The 20,183-nt window shown below is 43.9% G+C and overlaps 1 protein-coding gene across 11 annotated transcripts in view; it reads left to right on the top strand.

Moving 5' to 3' along the window:
- Nucleotides 1-12,730, top strand: part of LOC147030554 (transmembrane protein 198-like) — a 137,432-nt gene extending 124,702 nt beyond the window's left edge. For all 11 annotated transcript variants that reach the window (XM_085874722.1, XM_085874721.1, XM_085874720.1 and 8 more), the window contains one exon: nt 11,168-12,730. In XM_085874722.1, the coding sequence (XP_085730848.1) occupies nt 11,168-11,308 (141 nt within the window). In that variant the 3' untranslated portion in view covers nt 11,309-12,730. The remainder of the gene's footprint in view (nt 1-11,167) is intronic.
- The last annotated feature ends 7,453 nt before the right edge of the window (nt 12,731-20,183 follow it).

Genomic DNA, 20,183 nt, shown 5'->3' with positions numbered 1-20,183 from the left:
CTCCAAGCGCGTTTTGATCCGCGAATAGGCATACACGCTCCTCCTCCGGTCTATAAAGACGCGAGCACAAAGCGACTCGGGAGTCGTGCCGAGTGTTGTGTTGGGTTGTGCTGAGCTGTGCGGTGCTGTGCTGGCTGGGCTGGTCGAGTCAAGACGAAGGTCATCGTGGAGGTTGTCGTTGCTGGGTCGAGGGACGAGTCGGGGAGTGAAGCAGGGATGCGGAAGAGGGCTCAGGGGCTAGAGTTCGCCGGGATCGGTGCGGTCCCGAGACCCCGCTAGCGGGACGGAGCGTCCGCCATACCCCTCTCCTGACCCCGAGCATCAACAATTCCCCCCCTCCCCCCATCCGCGCTGAGATAGCGCCGGTAACCCTGTCCGTTCCCCAACCTAATCGTGGTGCCGACCAACACGTGCCTGCGCAACGCACGCCAAAGGAGCTCACCGACCATACCAGGGGCACGGAGTCTGGCGCGTTGTGCGGACATTGCGGCTAGCCAGCCATCGCGCCACGAGGGCGCGGGTAAGACCCCTTCGGTCTCGTTGACCTGGCCGATCACCCAGGTCCCACGTTCATTTGGTCCACGGACTTGTCTGCCTCCTTGCCTGTGAGGATGGCTTGTATTTTCTTTGCTTTTGGTGTAAATGTGTGTGTGTGTGGCGCCAGTCTATTAAGTAAACCCGAATAAGTGCTTGTACATTGCTTTATTCGGTAGTCGCTCTGCGTTGCTTTTATTGTTTTGACTGTTATATGTGCATTCTTACTGCATGGCAGTGAATATATGGCTGTATGGCTTGCCGTGTGTGTGTGTGTGTGTGTGTGTGTGTGTGTGTGTGTGTGTGTGTGTGTGTGTGTGTGTGTGTGTGTGTGTGTGTGTGTGTGTGTGTGTGTGTGTGTGTGTGTGTGTGTGTGTGTGTGTGTGTGAAATTAAAGTGCTTGCTTGTTGAACTGTTTTCCCGTTTCGTTGCGTCCTTTCCTTCGTTTGAAAGTTCCATCTTGCATCACGTAAGAGATTGGTAGTGGGTGTAGACACCCAATAAATAATCTGAACCGTCGAGGTCGGCGATAACTCCGCTCGGTTATCCCTGCAGCACGGAACGAGCCGCTTAAGCGGTACGTGTCCGGGGTCGACCTGCGGCGTGGTACAACTCCTCGGTACGCTACCCGCGTGGGTACTTAGGTATATCGACATTCGGTGATTCACCCTATTTTGCGTGGGTAGAATGCGGACTGGGTTGTGGTGAGGTTAAACCGCCACCCGTGGCGATCTCCTTGGCGGTAGTTCCAAGAGGGTCACGACTGAATTGTCCGTTCCGGTGGGCGACGCGTCGCAATTTGAGTTACGTGGCCGATTGCACGCTGGGCGGGCCTAAATTCGTTACAATATATATATATATATATATATATATATATATATATATATATACATACATACATATATATATATATATATATATATATATATATATATATATACATACATACATATATATCTCGTGCTACATGCAAGAAAAAGAGTGCCCTCACTCCCGTCTGGTGTTTACAAGTTTAATGGAAATCGCAATTATGAATCCTCCGTGCTATCTGATCTACCTCACGTGGCGGGATTTTGTCGCCATATGCCATCTGCCAATTAACTTGAGCTGCAACTTGTCCTGTAATCGTCTGTTAATCCATCTTTTCCCCTCATTTTTATGATTGCACTCGTATAAAAGCCTGTCAAAATTATGCGTTGGAGTTATTTTATTTGAAATAAGCTATTCAAGGAGACTGGAAGATATATTTTGTTGGAAGTAAAAGCGTTATTTTAAAACACGACGTGTTACAAATGTGGCCCAATTTTTTTATAATTATTTATTTTTACAGGGTTCGCACGCCTCCTGGAAAGTCTTTAAAACTCCTGGAATTCAATTCCTATCCTGGAATGTTGTGGAATATGCTTAAAAATCAAATTGAACTCCTGAAAACTCCTTAAAAAATTATATTTTGGATTTCCGACGATCACCTTGTCAACGTCTCGTAAATATTCCAAGGGAGACTACTTTGTCGTTCAAATTTGCACAAATGTGCCAAGGGAGACTACTTTCTAAACATTGTAGATTGTCGTAAATAATATTAATTTATAACATTAATGTTGTATCTTATAAACGCCAAAAAGTGGTCCTTTACGATCGCATGTGCGAGTTATCCCGCACTTTCTTTCTGTTTCGTGAATTGGATTGTTTACACACTTCAGCGATCGTGAACTATGCCCCCCGGGAAGTGCATATTCAACGAGCGCTGGCTCAAACATTCGGAATACGTATCTTGGTTGGAGTGCGGCACAGATAAATACAGTGCAAAGTGTAATATCTGCCTGAAGATTTTCGACATTTCGAACATGGGCGAGCCTGCCATTCGGAGCCACGGAAAAGGATCGAAACACAAGCAGTTACTGGAGCAAAAGAAGGCAGCTGGTGGATGCACCATTCGAGATTTCTTCTCTAGATCATCGAAGGCAAATGAAGGGCAGGGGAGCACAGCTGCTCCAACTCCAACGCAACCAAAGCCCTCAACTGCGCCACTAACCTCATTTGTCAGCCGTAACGATTGCCTTACATCGGAAGTATTGTGGACTCTTAAAGTGGTGAACTCCCACTACTCTTTTAATTCATGTACAGATGTCTCGTCCTTGTTCGCGCAGATGTTTCCAGATTCAGAAATTGCGAAACATTTCTCCTGTGGTGAGCGAAAATTTGCATACATGTGCAATTACGGTATTGCACCATACTTTAAGCATCAACTAACGAAAAAAAATTCTGATTAAGATGGTTATGTTCTTCTCTTCGACGAAAGTCTTCATCAAAATACGAAGAATAAACAAATGGATGAACAATTTATTGATGTTAATGTTTGGATGAAAAATTTCTTGATGTATAGGTTGACTGTCAGGATGAACTGTTTCATGATGAAAATTACTGAATCTTTGACACTGATCAAAATATGACTTTGACTTTATTAAAAATTGTGCCAAAAACTCCTGGAAAATTGAATTTATTGTCCTGGAAAACTCCTGGAATTTTCTTTTAATGTAAGTGCATGAACCCTGTTTTTAAATCTTCTGGGACTTTTCGTTTGGATGGTACAGCCTCATGAGCATGCCAAAGTCTGAAGCCTTGGCCTAGCATCGTGTGTGCTTCTATCTTTATTTATTTGACATGCTACGGCTGTAAACAAACACTCGTTTTACTCTGCGCATGCTGCACATCATGTGCAGCAAATTTCATCTCCCTGCACCTTGTATTTGTTGTTATTAAAAAAACCTTTTCTGGACACTGCCCTTGAGGCTTGGTTTTCAAGTCACCGTCTACAATTACAAGAGAAGAGATTTTATTTCTCTTTTATGGATAATGTTTTTTGAGGTTTTTTTATCCTCAAAAAATAAATAGTGGCAAACACACAGTGATATATCCTGCTAATTCAACAGTCATGTTAAAAGATTGGCCTTTATAACCCTACTCAAATCATCATGATGAAAGGGGACAGACAAATGCACACTGTTTTCTCTATAGGTAGATTATATACATACAGTACACTGCTCGGTTATCTGGGGCGATGCCCACGTGTTTTCTCACCATGTAATGGCTCAGAAAGAAGTTTTTTTTTTTGGTGACAGAGCCTGAACTTGTATTGTGACATTTGCTCTCATTCCAATAACAGCTTGAGATCTGTAAAACCAATCAGATTGATCTTCTGAATGTGAGATGCCATCCGGAGCGTAACATCCAATAAATTCTTTTTCAGTTAACCTTGAAACCCTTTCAAAAGAAAAATGTCATTGACGTACCTGACCGACCTACCCATGATTCTCTTGGTTTTCAATTTTTTATTTCTGTCAGAACCAATCTCATCCAAAAGTGGAGCTTAAATTTCATGATTTGCACGAGATAAATTGGAGACTGTGTGAGACCAATATAATAGCAATGCCATTCATTCATTCATTCAGTCATAAAATAGTCCAAGTCTTTAATCCTCCTGCTTGGGACAATGATGCTTCAACTTTTCGTGCTAACTTTAACCGTGAGGAACAAGCAAAATCATAAAAATACGACAAAAATAACATTCAATACACTTTTAAAACATGCTTACCACTTTAAAAGTCCAAGTAATTACCGACCTGCAAGTTCAAGGGAAAAAATCGTTGACAAACCAATACAGTCAGACGGGTCTCTGAGCTGTTGTTCCACAAATTTCCAGATGTCTTGCACCACAATGTTCGGTGTATTTTGAATACTGGATCAGTCAGGGTGAAATTTTATAAAAGTTGGAGAAGTCCTCCTCGGCACCGTTAGCTCGGGTTTCTATATCAATTCAATTGCACTGATACAGTCGTTTAAAGTGCAGATCCAATGTGAGGGATTTTTTTGTCTGGTGCAATATCAAGAGTTAGTCAGTTAAGAATGTAAGTTTAAAGTCTTTTTTGTGTGATGTATGACCTGGTGGAATTTGATGAGAATTTTGCTTCCAAATTGCTTGCTGAAGTTAAGATGATTTCTGTTTTGCACCGGAGTAAGGTAGGCCTGCTTGTACTGCAGCTTGCTTTGGGCTGCCCATCTGCGAATCTATCTCCAAGATTCATTATTTGAGTTGATGTACCTTTGCTTACTGCTGTTTGTGATGCAAAACTAAGAGAAAAGTTACGGTGAAGTGAATATTCGATGAAGAATGTAATGGGTTTTACCATCTCATCTGCAAGTACAGTACAGTAGTTCATATTGTTCACTCCACAGTAATGCTCGCATAACTGTTTTGCGCCTTGGTATCAAGTAAGGAAAAGGGATTACAGATCGCACTAGTGTCGTCGTAATCAACAACCTTTACAAATGATTTGGGCCAAGAAGCAACAGCAATTAAATTGTAACAAAGCAAAATCAACGAACCATGCCATGAAACTCGTTATTATTATTATTATTATTATTATTATTATTATTATTATTATTATTATTATTGTTATTGATGATGGGGGGGGGCAGAGGAACCTTCATTCTACTCATCTTGACCAAATCCCTCCCAGAACCACTTCCCTCTTCCCCCAATTCCTCCTAATAAATGCAAACGTGTGCGATTCCAAAAAAGCTTCGATTTATTGATTCATCAAATTCTCATCACTAGTGAAGAACCCATCCTTACGGATGGGATAATTCTCCAGAAGGTGGACGGAGGTTGTTTTCATCCCTGTCTGTCTGTCTGTCTGTCTGTCTGTTTATGAGCAAGATGTCTCAAAAAGTTATGGACTGATTTGGACGAAACTTTGTGGACAGGTTGGATGTATGAGGACAAAATTATTATTATTATTTGGTGAAGATCCAAATTTGGATTCGGATAGTGTAATTTTTTAAAGTGATTCTTCACCATTAAGAGATAGGGCCAATATTATACATGGCATGATATCTCAAAAAGTTGTCGATGGGTTATGACAAAACTTGGTGGATGACTTGGATGGGTGACAAGAGCAAGCCGATTAGATTTTGGTTAATGTCTGGATGCAGATATGGCCTCTAAGTTGGATACAAAACGTAAACTGTTCAGCGGGGAGGGGGGGGGTGCGTCTGCTGCCGTGCTTGGGGTACACCTGGCACGAAGATATGACAAGGAAATTTAATGCAGGAGTTGGCCTGCATCAAATTTCCTTGTGCAGATGTAGTGCAGGCCCATCAAGCCTGTGCTTCATCTGCACCAGACTAAATTAATCTGTCAAGCTTATGACAAAATTTCATTTGGGGGGGATGGGGGTGTAGTGGGGATAAGAAAGGTGTGGCAAGTTCAGGGATATCACCAGAGTATTAAAAATATAATTAACTTCATGGTTGGTAGGGGAGGGGATGGGCTAAAGTGGTTATAAGGTGAAGAAGGTACAACACTGACCACTCATTCTCCCTTGAGGAGATCCTCTCACATACATCACAATCAGCACAGATGCACACAATCACCCATCCATACTCAAGACTGTATGTCCTGCCAATATCACTGTACACCTCTATCTTCAATGCTTCTGGGTAACTACCCAATTCCAATTTAAACCGAACTTCTGTTTCTCATGCCACGACCTTTCTCGGTACACCATTCCATGCATTAACTACTCTCTTAATAAAAGATCCTTACCTTACTACCATCTACACTCTCCTCTTCTTTACTTTCGGGTTATGGCTCATGGTTCCCTGAGTGCCTCTCACTGCTGAAGAACTCTCCTGCACCTATCTTGTCTATACCATTCATTATCTTAAACATCTCTATCAAATTGTCTCCTTTCTAATGTATAAAGTCCTGTCTCTTTCAGCCTGGAAGCACCGATCCATTTGCCCCTGAAATGATTCCCACTGCTTCCTAAATGCAAAACTTTCCTCCCTTCACCATTCTTCCAGCCATAGGTTGACATGTATCGATCTGCTCATGAATTGTATTCCATTTTGTAATATTGGGAGAATACCAGTAGTCCTGCAGCGTAGTCTGATATTTCAGAACAATTGTTCAAATTTGCATAAAAGCACCAAAATTGGTACATATGTAGAATAATGTATTCCGAACAATTCTAGATATGGAGCCTAGCCTGGTGTTGGCTTAGTGGTTAGGGTGGCGGCTTGGGATCCCAGGGTCCTGAGTTCAAGCACCGTTGGCTGATGAATTAACACCAGGGGGTTGACTCAGCCTGTCATCCTTCCGAGGTCGGCGAAATGAGTGCCAGTGTACTGGTCCCGGTGTATGCCCCGGTTAGAATAGGTGTACCATATCCCTGTGTGTCGGAAGAGGCGACCAGGGTTGGCGTCAGGAAGGGCATCCAGCCATAAAACATTGCCTCAAGAAAAAGCCAAACCCCTGCACAGCAGGGAAAAATGGCTGTAAAAACGGTCATTTTTTTTTAATTTTTTCTAGATATGGAGCCACCCGAGATTGTGCCTTGGTTAGCTTCAGCGACCATTTTCCAAAATGGCCACCATTCTACTTTAGCGAAATTGGCTATATGCTCTTATTTTCTTATTGTATTGGTGGTAGATATAAGGAAAGTGTAAAATTCAGTAAATTGACCATGAAAAGGCGTATTCAAATATTATGAGCCAGTATTTTCTTCATGGTGACGCGTCTCCTCATTGGCATTTGGATGCATGTTCGCCGCCTCAAACTCCATGATCACTCTGGCCACCTCGAGTCCGGTGACCATCCAGTGCCTCAGAGCACTGAGATTGTCCATCAGGCCATCAGCACCTTCGTCACCCTTGACACGGGCATTGTTTTGTTCATGCGCTTGGTCAAGAGGAATTGCTGAGAATGCCCTCTTGGTCTTTTGCACTGTGAAGTGGCCTGCCTTGAACTCATTGTAGATCTCTGGGTGCTGTTGTGGAAGTTCTGCCATGCCACGCAGATGGACTGGTATCCACCGGGCATAGTTTATATGGTCCAGCGCAAAGAACCATGGGACTATCTCAGTGAGAGCATCCAGGTACATGATGAAATCTCCCTCTCTCAGAGATCCCACGTGGATTAGGATGGAGAGCTCCAGATCCAGGACTGTTACCCAGTACAAAAACTGGGGAGAGCTGTTCTCTTTCTCATGGTACCAGTCTTCGAAGTCCTCGGGAGGCGAGTCATCTTCTGCAAGGTCAGCTGGTCAAACCTGACCAAGGCAAAATCTCGAGTGGCTCCATATCCAGAATTGTTCAGAATACATTAGTCAACATATGTACCAATTTTGGTGCTTTTATGAAAAGTCGAACAATTGGTTTGCTGTGCTGAAAGTACTACAGAAAACATTTCCATGCAACTCTTTGCTTTCAGTCAATTCCCCAATATCCTGCACCTTCGAGTAAACTTTCAAATCCTTTGAGGAAACTTTCCCGACATCATTTGCTCCGAGGTGTACCACAACCAACGTCTTCCTGCCGTGACCCGATACGATGTCATTTAACCTCTCTTCGTTGTCCCTACTTCTGCTCCTTCAAAACTTCACAAAATTAGATCTACAATCCTTCCTCCAGAATGAGGAATCGACATATTTAATAGTTTCGTCACCCATAAAAATTTATCTGGCCTCGTTCCTATCTGTCTCCATTGCTGCTCCTTTGCTACACCCTCACCCCTTACTGTCCCCACAACCCCACTCATAAGGTATTTGGAACCTCAACAAATGGAGAGGCACCAAAGACTTCACTTGTCTGGGGCATCATTTGATCTCGGACCGGCCCTGGCTGGGACTCCAAAGTTTTTTTTTTTTTTTGTTTGTTTTTGCAAAAGCATTACAATGCATCCCCCTCCCGCACCCTGAGTACAACCACCAGTTTTAAACTCATTTTGTCCAGCAGTTCAGGAGTTCATACAAGTCGACTATGGGGAGGGGAAAATTCCTTAAGAAATGCCCCGTTGAGTGTGGTGAGAAACGGGGCGCCATTGTTGTAACGTCTCTGGTACCCAGAGTTCCCCGGGGAAGTGACGGCACTTCCCCCCAAGCTCAGTGATTGTTTGTCTCATCTAACAGTCCTGAGTTGCGTCTCGTGTATTTGTCCATACGTCCATGTGTATGAGATGTGTGTGCAGCAGCTCCACGACGAGCCTTAGACACCGTTAAAAAATAAAAAAATAGAATTTAAAAAAGAGGAAAGAAAGACACAAACGAGCAAAACTGGAGAGTTCATAGAACCCGTTACCCCATGCAGTGTTGTAGTATGATGCAAGACTTCAATTGAAATAAAATAATGATTTCAAAGTTTTGTTTAAAAAAAAAGATTCAGAAGTTTAGTGCTATCAAAGCAGTCTTGTTCCTTATTTAACATGTCCATTTCCAGTACTGCAAAAATGGAGGTTCTTGGAAGTGACAAAGTGATTTATGTTGTACAGTATTCAAGTATACAATTAAATTAATAAAGAAAAAAATGATTGCAAAGGCCATATAAAAAAAAAAATTCTAGAAGATGACTGCCGTTGTTGCAGTGTCTTTTTACACCACCTTATTTAACACGTTGCATTAGTTATTTGTGCCTGTTGTTTGTGTCCATCATAATGTCCTTAACAACAGTAAGTTTCCTGTTTGGAATGATTTTTAATTTTGTTTGACTGCCAGACAGGCAGACAGACTAAAAACTATTATGTCACTCCTCTCTGCGCATGTACTCTCGGGACAAATTCAGAGACGAAGCACTGTACTGTAAACGGCAGGTTTGTTTTCCGATTTGTGTTCAAGATATAACATTCAATTTTAACGAGTTGTTCCTCAATCATAAACTGACGTTTGTGGACAGACGGATGGCGAGATGGACAGACATGAACCAATTGCTTAACCCCACTTTCTGCTTCGTGTGCCCTGGGTAAAAATAGACAAACGAACACTTCTCAATTTATCGTGTTATCCAAGTTATATTGTGGTGGAGCCGGGACGTCAGCCGCGAGCACGACCACTAGATGGAGCAGTAGAGTCGGCTCGACCGATTGCCCAGAATTCAGATCGTCGCTCCGGATGAGTCCGGAGTCGACGGGTCCTTTGCTTTGGACCGTGAAGCGTCAATATTTCCACCACGTGGTACAGGGTTATTCGCCAAATCTCAAAATACGTAGAGACCACGTGGCGATCTACCGAGTCTTCACACCCTCGACGGAACTCGTACGGAAACGAGCCGCTTAGCGCGCTCGTTCCGTGTGCGATTCCGAGCGGTTTAATCGCCGAGAACCGTCGGTCCAGATGTCCCCTTATGGCGGCACAATGGCCTTGCTAATTTTCCCCAGCACACGACACGCTCAGTCAATGAAAGAAGGGACGTGAACGAACTGAAACATTTAACAATCGGGGTTTATTTATCATGCAATGGGGGAATGAGGGGAGCACATAAGGCAGAGCTATACCGAATATAAGAAATGCAAGTATATACAACAAAGGCACTTAACAGTTTATTACTTATAAGACGGGCCCATGGACACACACACACACACACACACACACACACACACACACACACACACACACACACACACACACACAGACACACACACACACACACACCCAAAAGAAGTGGTGGCTTATGCCTTTATTAATACCCCCAGCTCAGAGGGAAGGTGAGCTGGAGGTAAGGGTCTATATTGGACCTTTCTGCCTCGTGCGGTCTTACGGCTGATTCAGTCGGCGCCCGTCCCGGCCACCAAAACCTCGACTCCGTTCGGCGGATGGTCCCTCTCAAGTTCGACCCTCCGGAGGAGGAGGAGGAGGAGGAGGAGGAGGAAGAAGACGTTCGAGACTGCCACGACCAGCCCAGACCTCTCAGACGTCGACGGTGACAGGGACTTCTCCTTCCACGACAACAGGAAGCGCTTCTCGACCTCCTAGGCCACGATGACGACGACAGGAGCGCTCGCTGGCTGGCTCGCTCGCTCCTCTCCGATTCACTCACTCCTTTTTATGCGCTCCGACGCACTCCCCCTCCCCCTTCCCGGTGCGCGGGGAAAGTCCCAGGGCGGTAGTTGATCAACCGTCACCCTTGTTTACGTCTCAGAATCTTGGGGCGGGAGGGTCGTTGTTCTTCTTTGCAGAGGAGGGTGGTTCTTCTTCTTCGCAGAATCTCGATAAAACTCCTAACTATTAAAATAAATCGCAGCGCATTTACATTTGATTTACCCATTAAACAAGGGAAGGGGAGCTATCTATAAAACGCATACTTACCGAGATAACTGAGCTAAAGGGCCTGAATGTTGAGTGATCATAGCTTCCAGATTCGCAACAATATTTGGTCAATCAATTGGAAAGTTTAAAAAAAAATTCTTTCAATTAAACAGCATAATTTTTTTTAATATATTTTTTGGCAAAATAGAAAGCTTCTCTGCCATCTTTTCATTTCTCCTGAATCCTTCCTTAGGACTGTGACATAATTTATCATCAATTCCTACACCAATGATATGCAATCGCACCAGACATTGATCAGTTTTTATTTTTGGAATTCACAACGGTTATCACATTTGTTTAGCTGTTACCAGTTATCACCAATGCTATTGTGCTTTAGGTCTCAAACCGTGCTGTTTTATATGAGAATTTGGATTGGACATTTGTGCTTTAATCCACCTCAGCTAATGGGGATCTTTCTCTGATGTGCTCAACATCAGTTGAAGGTCCCAGAGCACGTGTTGTTTTAATCCCAACTGTTGCTTTGAACCCCTTAGAGCTACATCCAGATCCTGCGGGACCAGCAACATGCAGCATCTCTCAGCAGCCTAAACACACAGCCTAACCCCATCTCCACGGATGTCGATTACGATTGTGGCTCGATGGTGCCACTCACAGCACGACTACCACCCGTTTGATGTCTCCTCACTGCACCCCAACTCCCATTGCTGCGTACTGTTTCTACAAGACCATCATCGCCGCCCCTCTCCACAAAGCCGGACTTTATTGGAGATCCTTTTACCTGCTTACAAATGGTTTGTTAATACTTCTTTTTGGGGTCGTTGTTCCCATTGTCTCTTCCACCTTCCCACTGTGATGCAGATGGTACTGTTCTTCTTGCATAAGCAATTGTCATGTTTTATAACCATTTTGTTTGTTTCCCTCTACACCGCCATGGAACCCGATCAAATGCTATGTTTGTCACTTCTAAATCATGCCTGGACAAGAATAGATATTAGTCCGGTATAGACGCACACATTCAAGTTTATTTTTCCGTTACATTGTTTTTCACTGTAGGGGAGAAGGGAATTACATATCACTCTTATGCAACCATTAGCGGATGTTCTGCGGAAGTGTTCATAACAAGTAGGCCGTTGTAGCCGTGATAGAAATGCGGTGAAGTTTTGTTTTGGGACAAAGACGTAGCCCTGACAGACTCTCACCAGCATGTACTCCAGGCATGACTTTCATGAGGAAACGGTGTTACGCCCACCTTCTCTCTTGTACTTCCAATAACATCTCTTGCCCTGTCTTCCTGGCAAAGTTTGTGCTAAGCTGGTCTACTTCCTGCTGTCGGTTGTGGCAAGAGTAAGCCACCTATCCTCTGTGGATTTGCATGGTCTGCTCTTGGTAAGATGGCTTTGCACTTCCTTGACCTGAATTTTTTTTTTCCTCTCCTGCTTGGCAGAACCATAACCACTTTGTTATACTAGCGAAGCAGGATTTCCTCAAAGCTCCCTGCACTCTCAAATTTGGCAGCTCTTTGCCTTACCACCTCTTTAGTGCCTTTGGAAGTTCTGGGGCTCTTGCCCTGTTATTTCCCCCCAAAATAATTTGTATTTGGGTAAAACGGTGCTGTCGGTGATTTGCCTGGTGCTTTTTGTTGTTTTTTTTGTCTTTTCCCATCAGTCCATCAAACTGTTCAGACGTTAATATGCTAATCAGGTTGTTGAAGTTACTTTAATTTGGTTTTGACCAGCAAGGCCTAATAAATGAGCCACTGTTTAAAGAATTGTTTTCCAAACAAACAAACTGAAACCACAAGCTGCCTTCCTTTCTTCCCAGTTGCATTTCTATGTTGGTGTTTTAAATGTTAGCCCACAATTCTTTGCTGTACTCTGCTTTGGTAAGTCCACAGATACTTTTTGAAAGTTTGCTTAGTGTTTGAGAGTTCTCCCTCATTCCCCAATTTTATTGGATATAAACATTGAATGTTTGACTATTGAGGAGTTTTAAGTCTCGCACCTGAGGTGTTTGTTTGTTTTTCTGAATCTTTGTTGTTTCTGTGGTTGTGGAAACTTAGCCATTGCTGTAAGGTGGCAATAAATATTAATATTTCATTGTTTGGTAAAAATGGATTGCTGTCCCTCTGCTGTAAATGTCCAGGGTACAAACTGCACTTTTTAACACTGCTGGTGGTCAGGAAGGAGTGGTCCACAGAGAAGATGATGCTGTCCTCACAATATATGGTGAAATATCCATTTATGGTGCTGCCTCTGTAGAGTTATTGAAGCTGAAATAAAAGGTAGTATATCTGCTCGCCCAAGGAGACTCGGACATACAGAGTACCGCTGTACCATTTTGACAGCTCGTCTTCTCAACTCATAAGCTGTCCAGTTATTTGCGATGCTATCCAGTTGATTCCCTTTACGATGCGATTGTCTGCTATCTGGGTACCAACAATTTAGCGAAATCTGAATCTGAAGTGGGGGTAAGTGTGGGGGTATTTAACGTCCACCAAAAACCAGTGTGGCAGACGGGTCCTCTGCCTTAACATCCTTCCGATGGATGGCGTACACACTGATTCCTCACCCTACATGCGAAACACCAGGGTAGCAGTTTATAGCCAGGTAGAGATTCGAACCAGGATGAGACAGCTCAAAAGCCAATGCACCTGCACTCCACAGCTATCCTGTTAGCCTAAGTGTTCCAAATAGAGTTGCGCTTTTATAAAGTGTTGTACATCAGACAACCAGCAAGCTGAATACCAAAAGAAGAAAACTGCTGACAACCCACAAAATGTTAGACAAACTCCCCTCCCCCCCCCCCCAACCACTCCATCCACCCTGCTGTTGGTGTTTTCCCCTTTCTCCTGCTGTTCACTTTATTGCTTTGTTGTGTTGTGTTGTGTTGTGTTCTGATTTTGTTCTGTCATAGCTCTTCCATGAGCCGAGAGCATATATATTAACCCAACGCATCCTGGGAATGCATCTGTCGGAATGATGGACACCTTGTGGAGCTCAACCATGTGCACAGAATGACCGTCATGTTGGATCCAAATAAGGTTACTTTAACATAGGGATTGTTATGGCTTGTTTAAAAAAGGATGCAACTGTTGGAAGATCTAATGGAGCAATTTATTATATACAGTAGACTAGGCGTAAGTCGGCAGCGTGTAACTCGTCACTTCGCCTAAGTCGGCAGCGTCAAAAAGTCCCGAATTTATCTAATGTTAAATCGACTTACAGACTTTGAATAAAGTCTGTAAGTTGTCATCTCTAAGTCGTCACTTCGTCTAAGTCGTCAGATGTTGTCCGTTTCCGCGTAATGCAAACTCAAGTAAATTACCATGCCTAACTCGTCACACGGAACTTCCACCTCGTGAGAAGCCCGATTTCATGGAATCGTGATGCGCAGGCTATTTATAACTGCGCTGTGTTCAGCTGAGTCAGCGTGCCGTCCCACATGCATCTGAAGAGGTAGACAGGCTGCGCAATGCAGTCTCTGGCGAAGGAGTAAAGGATCGATCGAGCTTCGTGATTAAGTCCGATCATGGTTTTATATTGGCTTGTTTTGTACATCACCACACTCACTTACACATAGGTATTGAGTGGTCGTCATAATGATGACTGTGTGTCATGTAATTTGTCGATGGTATATGAGTTTTCATTCCATATGAAAACTCATTCTACATTCATTCCAATGAATGAATTCTAACAGCCATTCATTCCACATTTGTCGATGGTCATATACCATCACCGATGGTATATGAGTTGTCTTACAGTTGTTCATTATCTTTGCTTTTGATAAAGTGATTAATGAATTCCATCTTTGCATCTTTTTTTCTAATTCCATCACTTTCCAACTAACCAATGAACCCCCACCTATGCTCCGAGGATTGTGTTTCCCTTTTGGTACAATAGCCGGCTTAGAGATTGTTGCGCCCTCTCACACGTACGTGTCCAGGCCACGCGCGACGTTCATCCTTCACCCCACAGTCATCATGAATGTTCGCATACGCGTAAGTCGTCACATGTCTAAGTCGTCACTTTTTTCTCGGTCCCGATGGTGACGACTTACGCCTAGTCTACTATATTTAACAAGTGGATGGAGAATTGGATGTGGAGAGACAACCAAAGATGATGGAGTAAGAACCAATAAAGAAGTTGTTTTCTTTTGTCAACACGTGTGTGTGTGTGTGTGTGTGTGTGTGTGTGTGTGTGTGTGTGTGTGTGTGTGTGTGTGTGTGTGTGTGTGTGTGTGTCCTCCATAACTCCAAAACTATAAAACCCAAGAGCCTGAAACTTTACATACAGTACATACTAAGAAAACTCCAAGGAAGTGCAAAAGTGAAACTTGGGTGTTTGATTTAATTAAAACACCCCTTTTGAAGATGAATAACGGCCTTATTTAATTATATCCTTTATCAGGTGCTCTTCGGCCACCTCGCTCTCTGGGTTCTTAAGGCATATCCTGGGTTACCTCGCCGGGGTCTGAAGCCACCATTTTTTTTTGGCCTTCTCAACTTTACCTTGACATGGAACAAACCGCAACGATTTCTTAACGATAGTTTTTTTTTTCTTTCACTTTCCTCACTTGTGTCATCAAATGCCTGTTCATCAAAGCTCCGAATCGTTGGGTACATTGCAATGCTTATAAATGTCCGGAGACGCCAGCGTTCATGGCTTTATTTCATTCTCGCACATGCGATAACGTCAAGAATCTCTTGAATCAAGCCAAATTACAAAATTTAAACTCCAGGATTGAACTAAGCAGCAGTTCCGACTCCTATAAAAAGTGTTCATTTATCTAATGCAGACATAGTTTCGAAATTCGGACGTCACTATCGCTTGCCAAGCCAGCCATCCTCATCAACCATTTAATTTGAGTGCTTGATTGAGTGTTTAATTTGCTTTCCGAGTGCCATACAATCAACGGCGGTACAGTTTGTGTCCTGATCGGGATGTACAGCAGGCAGTTGCTGCAAGGTACAGTGTGTTCTGAGAATGTGTTTTCGCTGCAGTGCATATTTAGTACAACAAACAACAAGAAGAAGAACAGCGCTACATCATTCTGAGCAAATCGTTCATTCGTTGGGGATGCTTTTGCCTTGCTCCATCATTCTGAGCACGATCCCGACTGCGTGAGAAGTTCCAAGGTGTGGAGGGAGATTGAGAATATCCTGAAATGTTACAAGGAGGTCTATGAACAGAACATGAAGGCAGCCACTCAAGTCTCCTTCATGAAGTTCTTCAAAAAAAAAAAAATCCCAAGTGAGTCAGCATCCATTTCATCTTCTGAGCCTTTAACCTCAACTGGGCAGCCTGCCACACCTGAGTAAGCCTGCCACAAGCAATATTTACTGTATCCAACCCCAATCATGATGACACTTATTACAAAGTAATTAATTTCAATGTTTTCATTTGTAACATGTTTTATTTACACATTGATTACTGCTTTTTTGCCCCTCCTTGCTCCGCCACCCTTCCTCGCCTCCCTGCTTCCTCATTCCCCCACCCCACTTCGCTCCCTCCTGCTTCCTCGCTTCCCCACCCCTTTCGGTCTTCCTCCCTCCTCGCTCCTCCACCCCTCTCTTCCCCCCCCACCTTTTTCTCTCCCTTTTAGTATACTTGTTGTCCGGACGGTGGTCATTTCCATACATGTTTGGCTGGTGGTTATGTTCGGACTGTAGTTATCTCCGGGCGGACCCTCCCCTCACACTGCCTTACTTTGCCCTCCCTTCACGCTGCCTTCCCTTCCCCTCCCCTTGCGTTGCCTTCCCTTCCTTCCCCTCACGCTATCCTCCTCCCAAACCCCCTCCTCCACCGTGCAACTATCCGCAGTTTGAGTTGAGAAGAGGAAGGGGTGTCAAAGAATGTGTGAATTGGACAAATGAAAGCTTCTTTTTGTTTTTTTTAGCAGTTTTACTTATTCCTCCTGGCTTTCCTTCACATCCCCCTATCAAATGCATGTCCGGAACACCCCCTTCCCCTCCCCCATCCTCCTCTCTCTGTCCTCTATCCCCCTCCCTTCTCTCTCTCCCTCTCCTCACTCTTTCTGCCCCCCCCCCCCATAATATTACCGTCAGTGAAGCAATTTGTATTTGCTAACTACCAATAATTGATTGGGCTGCATCTAAACTAGCATGTGATCCAAAGTTAGCCAAACAGAAAGAAGCATTGAGTGAAGAGGCGAGTGGTACAGGGAGAACTAAGAGCATGTTTTGAAAGTGAACTACAAATACCTGAGATCGTATCTTGGAAAGTAACAGCAAATTGCTTCGCTGTTGAAAGAAATGGAGTTAATGGGAAAATAGCTTGAAATCTGGAGATTTTTCAGGAATGGAGATTAAAACCTTGGTGTTGAGAGAGTTATTTTTCAATCAAGTTACAGTTGTGAAGTTTTTGATGCAATAAGAGAAATTATCAGTTGTTTTATTCCAAGAACTGGTCTTGCTCATGAAGGCTGTCATGTCAACCGATGTGGACATATGAGTATAACAACTTGCATTTTATAAACAGGATATTGATTGAGCCTCGAGGTATGGGAAGCAAGAAGCTGATGTTCTGGGGTTGCGAGGCTCATGGAAGAACAATGATTGATTGACTTGTGTAGTCGGGCAATAATTTGCCACAACTAGCAAAGGGATAATCTACAGGAAAAGAAAAGAGGGAGAAGGGAAAGAAACACTGAAATCGGCAAGATGGCTGGGTTATGAAAGGTTAATGGGGACAATAAAGATCATGTGTCAGGATGGGGGATGACATGAGATGATGATGATGCACTGCCTGCTTGAAGCCCTGGAGGCAAGAGTGAGTAAGAACAGCTTCTGGAGTAAGTTCCATATAATAGCTGGGAAAATCGAGGAATAAAACGGATGCAGTTTGCAGTCAGCCTGGTTTTTGGAGGTTTAACCAGGAGGGATTACTGGAAGACCAAGGTACTTTCTGGAGTTGCTGGGGAGGGTCCAAGGATTAAGAGAACACAGAGACCACTGAGCTGCCGGCGTTAACCTTCCGTTGTGCTTTTTTCTCGAAGGGTGAACACCCGAAACCATCAGCTTCTTGCTTCTCACAGTGGCTCGCATACTTCGATCATCGTACTGTTGATTCCATCCATTATTTGTTCAAATTTTGTGAAAGCAACTCAACAGTCTGAAATATGACTGGTGTAACCTGTACTAACTATATTATCATTTCGTGTTGGGGAACTGGCAGGATGATCGTAGTCTGGCAGGATGATGCAGAGGTAGCATGCTTACCTTGAAACTCTACTGTACAGTCTGGGTTTGATTCCTGGTCTGACTATAAACCGTCCTCTGTATAGGCACGGAATTGCATCACAAGCTTGTGGACGGATGTTGAGCCATGTATCCTGTCTGCTAGCATTAGTTGGTGTATAGGAAAGATCCCACGGTGGCTTTCGTAAAGATTTTGTAAGTTATTCTTCCTGCCCAACCACCTTCAGTCTAACGTCATGCCTGTCCAGCCTGCTTGTGAAATGACAACCTTCCTCCATCGACCCCACAACAATGGAAGAATAATTTAAGCCATTAAAGAAGTATATATAGGATTGGGAACACTTCCGCACTTGTAATGGACACTCATTAGGTCGCAGTCCCTCACCCACCCCCACAAGTCAAAGCACCATCTCTTTTACATCTTTTTATTTTGTATAAACAGTCGAGGCTCGTGGAAGAGTTAGTAGACTGAACGGATCAGGCCATAACAGGACGCAAAAGGAACAGTTGAGGGAGGAGGGAAACACCAACAACAGAGTAGAAAGCCAAGATAGAGGGAGACTTGGACAAATAAAGGGTGTGTGGAGGAATTGGGGGCAGGAGAGGATGCATGGGGTGGACAAGATGATGCCTGGGGTGGACAAGATATATGGATATATAAGGAAACTCCAAGAAGGGAAAACTGCAAATTTGGATGGAAGAGGGATTGGGGTGGGTTGTGGGTTAACGAGGGTAGTAAAGATCATCGTTGTGGATTGCAGACATTCTGAGATTGTGGTGAATAGCTTTCTTGAAGACTTAGAGGGAAGGATGAGATTGAAGAGGATGTAGAAGTTGGTTCCAGAGAAGGGAAAAAAAGAGGAACAAATGAGTGGAGGTGAAGTGATGCTGGATTTAGGTATTTTCACCAGAAGGGGGTTGATGGCAGACCATCTGTGTCCTGCAGAAACCTGGGGCAAGGGAGACAAAGCATGGAAAGAGCAGAGGGTGCAAGACCACAAATGAGGCGGTAGAAGACGGACAGACCTGTCTGTGACTGTGAAGTGATAGGCCCATAAATTCAGCTTCATCATGGGAGATTCTAATAATCTTGAATGCCTTTATTTCCATGGTGTCAAGCTGAGCAAGATGTGAAGCAGGGGAGAACAGTATTCCATCACGCTGACATTGAAGGCCTTGTAGTTGGATAGGAGTTCAGGTGTGCCAAGGACGGACTTTGTATGATGGACGATGCCAAGTTGGCAGCTGGCTTTGGAGGCCAACTTTTAAATGTGGTTTGCCCAAGAAAGACCATATGGCTGATTGTGTAACCCAGGAGTTTGAGAGACCGAACTTCCTCAAGAGGTTTGTTAAGAAAGTCGAGAGGAGGGTTTGCCAGACGGTCCTTTTGGAGAGAGAGAGAGAGGGGCAGAGTGAGAGTGTGAGATTTGTCAGGATTGAAAGACATATTCCAAGTGTTTGACCATCTTGTGATTTTTTTTTCAATGTCTGAAGAGAGGGAAGAGTCTACAGCCTTCCTGTATGAAGGATGAGGGATGTCACAGCAGAGGGTAGAGCCATCAGCAAAAAGGGATTTTTTCCAGAGAGTAAGAGATCATTGATGAAGATCAGGAATCGGACTGGGCCCAGAACGCTTCCTTGAGGCACTCCAGCCTTGATAGGGAGAATAGATGAAAGGATTCCATTGAGTGCCACACATTGGCTACGAGAGTAGAGGAAGTCAGTGAGCCATGTGTGGAGTTGGCCTTGGATGCCATAGGCAGATAGTTCGGAGGGTGAGGCGGAATGCCAGACTGTATCAAAAGCATGAGATATGTCCAGAGAGATGGACGAGATATGTCAAGAGAAACGGCCCTGATCTCATATCTAACATTGAAGGCTTCCGTCCATTGTTGGGTGAGTAGAAGCAGAATGTCGAAGGTGGAGTGACCAAGTCTGAATCCGATTTGGTGATCTGAGATGAAGTTGTTAGAGAAGAGGAAGGTTTTCTTATCAACTGTGATGATGTATTCTATGACCTTGCTGATTATTGGAAGTAAGCTGATACAGTGCCTTCAGAAAGTATTCACACTCATTTTGTTGTTTCAGCCTGAATTTAAATTATATTAAATTTAAATTTTTTTGTCAGCAATCTATCGGCATCTCAAGATGGGGGTGGGCCAGGCATCTGTCTACCTGGGGGATGGCCAGACAGAGGCCCCTGGAGTACCAGCAGAAAGTGTATGCAGCGACACGGTTCTCTGGCGCATGCTCCCATACCTGATCTGAATCTACACAAAATACCCCATACTGACAAAGTGAAAGCATGTTTTTCGAAATTGTTACAAATTAAT

The sequence above is a fragment of the Eptatretus burgeri genome, chromosome 3, assembly GCF_056783735.1.
Source record: "Eptatretus burgeri isolate ZD-2024b chromosome 3, Ebu_testis_v1, whole genome shotgun sequence".
Taxonomy (NCBI): domain Eukaryota; kingdom Metazoa; phylum Chordata; class Myxini; order Myxiniformes; family Myxinidae; genus Eptatretus; species Eptatretus burgeri.
The sequence above is the reverse complement of the archived record's forward strand: the minus strand, read 5'-3'. Positions and strand labels throughout refer to the sequence as shown.